This window comes from Coloeus monedula, assembly GCF_965178545.1.
Source record: "Coloeus monedula genome assembly, chromosome: 36".
Lineage (NCBI taxonomy): Eukaryota > Metazoa > Chordata > Aves > Passeriformes > Corvidae > Coloeus > Coloeus monedula.
In genome coordinates, this window is record NC_138816.1 from 1,862,025 (window position 1) to 1,871,067 (window position 9,043).

General features: G+C 62.9%; 1 protein-coding gene across 1 annotated transcript; it reads right to left on the reverse strand.

The window, feature by feature from the left end:
* Positions 1-164: 164 nt before the first annotated feature.
* On the reverse strand, positions 165-8,881 carry GTF2H4 (general transcription factor IIH subunit 4). The gene is made up of 14 exons (XM_082300006.1): positions 8,857-8,881; positions 8,473-8,626; positions 7,134-7,238; positions 6,460-6,591; positions 5,357-5,453; positions 5,183-5,271; positions 4,178-4,286; positions 3,415-3,483; positions 2,654-2,737; positions 1,937-2,090; positions 1,275-1,405; positions 935-982; positions 729-807; positions 165-618 (listed from the first exon to the last, which is right to left on the reverse strand). The coding sequence occupies exons 2-14, from the start codon at positions 8,619-8,621 to the stop codon at positions 446-448; spliced, it is 1,419 nt and encodes a 472-aa protein (XP_082156132.1). The 5' UTR covers positions 8,622-8,626; positions 8,857-8,881; the 3' UTR covers positions 165-445.
* Between the last annotated feature and the right edge of the window lie 162 nt (positions 8,882-9,043).

Consider the following 9,043-nt stretch of genomic DNA (forward strand, 5'->3'; position numbering starts at 1 on the left):
CAGAAATTACCCCAACTCCACCACTCTGGAATTCCCGTTTTTTCTCCCCACAATCCGTAATTTTCCCATCGAGCTTCCCCAAATCCCCACGGTCCCTCCAAGAACCTCCTTTTTCCTCAGGGATCCCCCGCTTCGTTGTTAAAACGCCGCTTCCTTTTCCTCAAAACATTTTTACTACAAAAACAGCCCCTTAAAACACCGTTCTTACAAAAAAAAAAAAAAAAAAAAAAATTGCATTTCCCCTGCAAAACCCGTTTTTTCCTGGGAATGAGGCGCTGGCACCCCAAAGTTTGGGACACCTGGAACCTCCAGAGATGGTGAACCCCAAGTTCCTGGTTTGCAGGAGCTGTTTTGGGGTGCCAGGAGCGGAAACCGTGGGGTTTTGGGAGCCCGAATTCTGAGGTTTCCGAGGTTTTTTTGGGGGGTTTTTTGGGGGTTTTCGGGGTCACCCGTTGTGTTTCTGGCGCTTCCAGAAGCGTTTGACGTCGGGGTGGCCCCCGGGGGTGACGACCATGAGGCGCCGCCCGGGGTTCTCGAACACCAGCACCCCCAAACTGCGGGCGTGGTCCCGCAGCACCTCGAAATCCACCTGGGACAGGAACTGGTTGTACAGGACCCCTGTGGGGACAGGGGACACGAGCTCAGGGAGGGCCCCGGGGTGTCACCTCCCCCCCGGGACACTCTGGGGCCACTTTGGGGTCACTTTGGGGTCACTTTGGGGCTCTCACCGTCGGAGAAGCGCAGCCGGTCCCGCTCGAGCTCCCAGAGCCGGATCTGGTCCGTGATGGTCGGGGGCAGCACCGGGGTCTGGGGGGGGGGAAAAGGGGACAGTGGGGACAGGGAGGGGACAGGGAGGGGACAGGGAGCCCCAGGCTGGGACCACCACCCCCCCTCGATGGCCAGCAGCCCCTGGGATTTGGGGTCCCCCCCTCACCTGTTTGGCCATCACGGGGTGGGCGCGGGTGCGCAGGAAGTGAATGATCTGCGGGGCGGGGCGGGGGGCGTCACTGGGGGGCAGCAGTGTCCCCCCAGTGTCCCCCCAGTGTCCCCAGTGTCCCCAGTGTCCCCCCAGTGTCCCCCAGTGTCCCCAGTGTCCCCCAGTGTCCCCCCCAGTGCCCCCAGTGTCCCCCAGTGTCCCCACATCCCAACGTCCTGAACGCCTCCCACATCCCTGCAGCCCTAAATCCCCACATCCCAATGTCCCCGAAGCCCCAACGTCCCCAGGGTGTCCCCAGGGTGTCCCCAGAATGTCCCCAGGGTGTCCCCAGTGCCACCTGGTCGGCGGTGATGCCGTTGGCGATGGCCGCCTGCACGCTGTCCCTCGTCACCTGGGCCACCACGAGGTTGGGGAAGCGGTAGAGCAGCTCCGAGAAGAGCGCGATCAGGGCCACCTGCAGCTCCGAGTCTGGGGACATCAGAGGGAGTTGGGGACATCGGGGGGGTTTGGGGACATTGGGGGGGTTGGGGACATCAGGGAGGGTTGGGGACATCGGGGGGTTTGGGGACATTGCAGGGGTTGGGGACATCAGGGAGGGTTGGGGACATCGGGGGGGCTTGGGGACATCAGGGGGGTTGGGGACATTGGGGAGGCTTGGGGACATTGGGGGGGCTTGGGGACATTGGGGGGGCTTGGGGACATCAGGGGGAGTTGGGGACATTGGGGACATCGGGATATGGGGACGCTGTGAGGCCAAGGCTGACAATGAGGGTGACAGGCAGGTGACGGGTGACAAGGGTGATGGGGAGGTGACAGGGAGGTGACAAGGAGGTGACAGGAATGACACAGAGGTGACAGGCAGGTGACAGGGGTGACACAAAGGTGACATGGAGATGACAGGAGTGACACGGAGGTGACAGGCAGGTGATGGAGGTGATGGAGGTGCCAGACAGGTGCCAGGCAGGTGCCAGGGGCTGTCCCCGGCTGTCCCCGTGTCACCTGTGTAGGCGTAGATCCTGTAGTTGGTCTCCACCAGGACGAAGCCGTGGCCGTCGGGCTCCGGCCCCGCTGGCCCCGCTGGCCCCGCCGGCCCTGCTGTCCCCGAGGCCAGCGCGATGGCCAGCCGGGTCGGGTAGAACCGCCGCGACTTCCGCTGCGGCCACCGAGGCGCGTCACGGGGGGGCCTCGGTGGCCCCGGGGGGCGGGAGGTGGCCCCGGGGTGCCCAGGGGTGCCCAGGTGTGCCCAGGTGTCCCCAGGGGTGCCCAGGGGTGCCCAGGTGTCCCCATGGCCCACGGTCAGCCCTGTCACCCCCCAGTGCCCTCCCAGTGCCCCCAATGTCCCCTCAGTGCCCTCCCAGTGCCCCCATGTCCTCTCGGTGCCCTCCCAGTGCTCCCAGTACCCTCCCAGTGCCCCCATGTCCTCTCGGTGCCCTCCCAGTGCTCCCAGTACCCTCCCAGTGCCCCCATGTCCCCTCGGTGCCCTCCCAGTGCTCCCAGTGCTCTCCCAGTGCTCCCAGTTCACTCCCAGTGTCCCCCATGTCCCCTCAATCCTCTCCCACTGCTCCCAGTGCCCTCCCAGTGTCTCCCACATCCCCTCAGTGCCCTCCCAGTGCTCCCAGTGTCCCCAATGTCCCCTCAGTCCCCTCCCAGTGCCCCCAGTCCCCTCCCAGTGCCCTCCCAGTGCCCCCAGTGCCCTCCCAGTGCCCCCAGTGCCACCTTTCTCTGGAACACCAGCCCGAACTCGCGCAGGTGCTGCAGGAACGTCAGCAGGGACTCGCTCATCCCCTCCACGGAGTAATCCTGCAACGCTCCCAGTTCAGCCCAGTCCAGCCCAGTCACACCCCGGCTCCTCCCAGTAACCCCCAGTAACCCCCAGTAACCCCAGCCCACCACGGAACAATCCTGGGGCAGCTGCACCCACTCCCTCCCAGTCCCTCCCAGTTTGCCCCAGTGACCTCCCAGTCCCCCCCAGTTACCGCCACTCTCCTCCCAGTTACCCCTTGTCCCTCCCAGTCCCCTCCCAGTCCTTCCCAGTTCCCTCCCAGTTACCCCGAGTCCCTTCCAGTTACCCCCAGTCCCCTCCCAGTTATCCCCAGTCCCCTCCCAGTTTGTCCCAATCACCTCCCAGTCCCTCCCAGTTACCCCCAGTCCCCTCCCAGTGCCTCCCAGTCCCCTCCCAAACTCTCCCAGTCCCTCCCAGTTAACCCCCATCCCCTCCCAGTTACCTCCCAGTCCCCTCCCAGTTACCCCCCGTCCCCTCCCAGTGCTCCCCAGTCCCTCCCAGTCCCCTCCCACTCCCTCCCAGTTTGTCCCAGTTCCCCCCAGTCCCTTCCCAGTCCCTCCCAGTCCCCTCCCAGTCCCCCCCAGTGCCCTCCCAGTCCCTCCCAGTTTGTCCCAGTCCCCCCCAGTCCCCTCCCAGTTATCCCCAGTCCCTCCCAGTCCCCTCCCAGTCCCCTCCCAGTCCCTCCCAGTCCCACCTTGCCCAAGGTGGAGAAGCTGAGCTGGAACAGGAAGGACAAAATCTCCACCAGGTCCATCCCGCGGGCCTGGGGGGGCACAGGGGGGGCTTTGGGGGGGGTCCGGGGCTTTTTGGGGACCCCTCCCCCCCCCCCAAATTATGGGAACTTCCCCAGGTTCTGGGAAAAGCCTCAAATTTGGGGAAAAACCCGAATTTTGGAGAACTCCCTCTGGTTTAGGGACATCCCCCCCCCTCCCAAAATTTGGGGAGACCCCCCCAGGTTTCAGGGACCCCCCCCAGATTTTGAGAACCCAATTAAAATTTTGGGATCCCCACCCAAATCTTAAGGCCCCCCCTCAAATCTCAGGATCCCCCCCCCCCAAATTTTGGGAACCCCCCCCCCCTCCAAAAATCCTGGACAGGGAAGCACCAGACCCAGGGGGGGGTCTCTGGGGGGGGTTTTTTTTGGGGTGAATCCCGGGGTTTTTTGGGGACCCCGTAAATTTTAGGGACTCCCACGGGTTTTAGGGATTTCCCCCCCCGGGTTTTGGGGCTCCCCCCCGGATTTTGGGGTTTCCCCCTGGGTTTTGGGGCTCCCCCCGGATTTTGGGGTTCCCCCCCGGGTTTTGGGGCTCCCCCCGGATTTTGGGGTTCCCCCCCGGATTTTGGGGTTCCCCCCCGGGTTTTGGGGCTCCCCCCGGGTTTTGGGGTTCCCCCACCGGGTTTTGGGGCTCCCCCCCGGATTTTGGGGTTTCCCCCCGGGTTTTGGGGCTCCCCCCGACCTCGGCCCCCCGCAGGTACTGCAGGATGAAGAACCAGAGCTGGGCGGGGGTGTCGAGCAGCAGGAACTGGAACCCGGCCGAGGTGATGCAGGGGGGCTCCCCCCCCTCGCTGGGGGGACCCCGAAAGGGGGGAGGGGGCGTCAGTGAGCCCCCCTCCCCCCCCCAAATCTGGGGGGGTCACCCCCAAACTGGGGACAGCCCCAAAATCTCCTCATTTCTCCTCCCCTCTCCAAAAAAATCCCTCCCGAATTTCACCTGTGAGTCCCCAAATCCACTCAGCAACTCCCCGAGACCCCCCAGGACCCCCCCAAACCTCCCCAGGACCTCTCAAATCCACCCCAAATCCCCCCCCAGGACACCCCAAATCCCCCCCGTCCCTCCCCAGTTGCCCCCAGGACACCCCAAATCCTCCCCAGGACCCCCCAAACGCCTCCAGGACCCCCCAAGATCCCCCAAATCCCCTCCAGGACCCCCCAAATGCCTCCAGGACACCCCAAATGCCCCCAGGACCCCCCAAACACCTCCAGGACCCCCCAGGACACCCCAAATTCCCCCCATCCCTCCCCAGTTGCCCCCAGGACACCCCAAATCCTCCCCAGGACCCCCCAAATGCCTCCAGGACCCCCCAAGATCCCCCAAATCCCCTCCAGGACCCCCCAAATGCCTCCAGGACACCCCAAACCCCCCCTGGTCCCTCCCCAGTTGCCCCCAGGACACCCCAAATCTCCCCCAGGACCCCCCAAATCCCCCCAGAACCCCCCAAATGCCCCCAGGACCCCCCAAACACCTCCAGGACCCCCCAGGACACCCCAAATCCTCCCCAGGACCCCCCAAATCTCCCCTGGTCCCTCCCCAGTTGCCCCTAGGACCCCCCCAAACCCCCCCCAGCACCCCTTGAATTCCCTCCAAATCCTCCCCAGACCCCTCCCAAATTTCCCCTAAGACCCCCTAGAGCCCCCCAGACCCCCCCAAAACCCCCTCAAATTCCCCCCTTCCCCCCCAAACCTCTTCATGAGCCCGGCCTGCACCAGCAGCTGCGCCAGGTCCTGGCTCACGGCCGCGCTCGGGGACCCCACCATGAAGTGCAAAACCACCTAAAAACAGGGGGTTCAGCCTCTCCGGGGGTCCTGGCACCCCCAAATCCCCTCAAATCCCCCCAAAATCCACCCCCGAGCCCACCTCCCACCGCTCCTCCGCGTATTTGTCCAGCGCGGGCACGTCCCGGGCGTGTCTGTCCGGGCCCAGCGGGGCCGTGTCGTCCGACCAGGCCTTGCCCCTGCAGGACCCCCAAAATCAGCGCCCCTGAGGGGGTTGGCACCCCAAAAATCCCCAAAAACCACCCCAGAAAACCCCCAGGCCCACAGAGGTCAGTAAACGTCAAAAAATCCCCTCACAACTCCTGATTTTGCCCCTGTTGCAGCTGAATTCCCACCCAGGCCCTCCCGCTGCGGGATCCCCAAAGTCAGAGTTTCTGAGGGGATTGGCACCCCAAAAAGCCCCCAAACTGCCCTAAAAACCTCCAAAAAACACCCCAGAAAACCCCCAGACCCACAGAGTTTGGTGAGTATGAAAAAAATGTCTTACAACTCCTCAGTTTGCCACTGTTGCACCTGAACTCCCACCTAAGCCTCACTGCGGTGAGGTCCCCAGAGTTTCTGAGGGGGTCGGGACCCCAAAAACCCCCCAAACTGCCCCAAAAATCCTCAAAAACCACCCCAGAAAACCCCCAGACCCACAGAGTTCGGTAAATGTGAAAAACATCCCTCACAATTCCTGATTTTGCCTCTGTTGCACCTGAACTCCCACCCAGGCCCTGCTGCTGTAGGATCTTCAAAGTCAGAATTTCTGAGGGGATCAGGACTCCAAAAACCCCCCAAACTGCCCCAAAAATCCTCAAAAACCTCCCCACAAAGCCCCCAGACCTCCAAAGTTTGGTATTTATCCCAAAAACCCTCCTCAGGCCCAGATTTTGCCACCACAAGACCCCCAAATCCCCACACAGGCCTCACCCCTGTGGGACCCCCAAAATCAGCGCCCCTGAGGGGGTCGGGACCCCAAAACCCCCCCCAAAACCCCCCAAAAAAACCCACTGCGTTCTTCCCCTGACCCCTCCCCACTTTTTTCACGTTCCCTCCCAACTTTTGCCTCATTTTTGCTTCATTTTTGCCTCATTTTTCCCCCTTTTCCCCCCCATTTTTTTTTCCGTTTTCTTCATTTTCCCCCATTTTTTCCCCATTTTTTGCCCCATTTCCCCCTCCCCGCACCCCCCCCCAGTTCCTCACCCCCCCAGCAGGGCCACCCTGAGGTTCTGTCGGAAATTGGGGTGGAGGGCGACCCCCGGGAGCCCCCCTGGGAGGGTGTGGGGGTGCCACAGGCGCAGCTCCAGCAGCACCTCCCGGCTCTGCTCCTGCTCCCTGCGGGCCAAAAACCCCCAGAAACACCCCAAAAACACCCCTGAGACCCCCCCCAAAACTCCCCTGAATTCCCCCCCGGACCCCCGAGCCACAGGGACCCCCCCAAAACCCAAGGGGAGCTCAGAGACCCCCACCCAGATCCACCCAAAGATCCCCCAGGGACCCCCCCAGAGCCCCCAAACACCCCCAGGGACCCCCCCAAACACTCCCAGGGACCCTCCAAACACCCCCAGGGACCCCCCAAAGCCCCCCAGGAGCCCCCAAACACCCCCAGAGACCCCCAGGGACCCCCCCCAAACACTCCCAAGGACCCTCCAAACACCCCCAGGACCCTCCAGGGACCCCCCAAATACCCCCAGGACCCCCCAAACACCCCCAGACACCCCCAGGGACCCCCCAAACCCCCACAGGGACCCCCAGAACCCCCTAGGGACCCTCCAGGGACCCCCCAAACACCCCCAGGGACCCTCCAGGGACCTCCCAAACACCTCCAGGACCCCCCAAAGCCCCCCAGGACCCCCCCGAGCCGCCCCCAGCCCCACCTGCTGTGCTCCTTCTTGACCCAGAGCCCCACGGCCGCCTGGGGCAGGGGCTGCTCCAGGAACAGCATCCGCATGATCCCGGCCTGCGCCAGCCCCGGCAGCTCCCTGGGGGTGGGAACAGGGGGTCGGGACCCCCAAAAAGCCCCCAAAACCACCCCCAAAACCTCCCCCCCGAAACCACCCCCAAACCCACCCCAAATCCACCCCCAAAACCCCTCAAACCCACCCCAAATCCCTTCAAACCCACCCCAAAACTACCCCAAATCCCCTCAAACCCACCCCAAATCCACCCCCAAATCCCCTCAAACCCACCCCAAATCCACCCCCAAAACCCCTCAAACCCACCCCAAAACCACCCCCAAAACCCCTCAAACCCACCCCAAAACCACCCCAAATCCCCTCAAACCCACCCCAAACCCACCCCCAAATCCCCTCAAACCCGCCCCAAACCCACCCCAAATCCCCTCAAACCCACCCCAAATCCACCCCCAAAACCCCTCAAACCCACCCCAAAACCACCCCAAATCCCCTCAAACCCACCCCAAACCCACCCCCAAATCCCCTCAAACCCGCCCCAAATCCCCTCAAACCCACCCCAAATCCATCAAAATCTGCCCCAAATCCCAGCCTGCGTCGGCCCCTGGAGCTCCCTGGGGTGTTTGGGGCTGTTTATTTTGGGGTTTTTCCGCTTCATTTTGGGGTTATTTATGGATATTTACTATTTACGATTATTGGCGGTTATTTTAAGGTTATTTCAAGGTTATTTGTGATGATTTTAAAATACTTGAAATTATTTTGGGCAGGTTTTTCAGGGATTTTTTGCATTTTTTGGGGGCTCTCTCACCTGAACACAGCCAGGCAGGTGGCCGGGTGCCCATAGAACCGGTCCAGCATTGGGGGGGGGTTATTGGGGGTTATTTTGGGGTTATTTATGATGATTTTAGAACATTTGGGGATATTTGGGGTTATTTAGGGTTATTTTCGGCGCGGTTTTTGGGGTTTTTCGGGGCTCTCTCACCTGAACACGGCCAGGCAGGTGCCCGGGTGCCCGTAGAGCTGGTCCAGCGTGGGGGGGGGGTCATTGGGGGTTATTTTGGGGTTATTTTTGGCGATTTCGGGATACTTGGGGTTATTTTGGGCAGGTTTTTCAGGTTTTTTGGGGGTTTTTCGGGGCTCTCTCACCTGAACACGGCCAGGCAGGTGGCCGGGTGCCCATAGAGCCAGTCCAGCGTGGGGGGGGGGGGGTTATTGAGAATTATTTTGGGGTTATTTATGACGACTTGGGGATACTTGGGGTTATTTTGGGCGGGTTTTTTGGGGCTTTTCGGGGCTCTCTCACCTGAACACGGCCAGGCAGGTGGCCGGGTGCCCGTAGAGCCGGTCCAGCGTGGGGGGGCTGAGCCCCCGCAGGAATTCCTGCAGGTTCTTGCACTGCAGCTGCCCCCGGGACAGCGCCCGCGGCGGGGGCGGCGCCGGGGCCGGCTCCATCGCACCTGGGGGACACCTGAGTGTCACCTGAGTGTCACCAGAGTGTCACCCGCGTGTCACCCGCGTGTCACCTGCGTGTCACCCCTCCTGCCACTGCCGCCCCCCAAAAGCCACCCCCCAGCCCAACCGCCCCGCTCCGCCATCTGCATCCTCTCCCCATTCCCCCCGCCCCCAATCGCCCCGAAAAATCCCCCCAATTCCCCCCCAAAATCCCCCCAATTCCCCCCAAACTCACCCCACGCCGCCGCCGCCGCGGCCACGCCCCCTTCCCGCCGAGGCCACGCCCCCTTCCCGCCGAGGCCACGCCCCCTTCCCGCCGAGGCCACGCCCCCTTCCCGCCGAGGCCACGCCCCCCGTGCTGTTCCCGCCCTTTCTCCCGGTCACGTGATGCCGCTCCCGCCCTTTCCCGGTCACGTGGTACA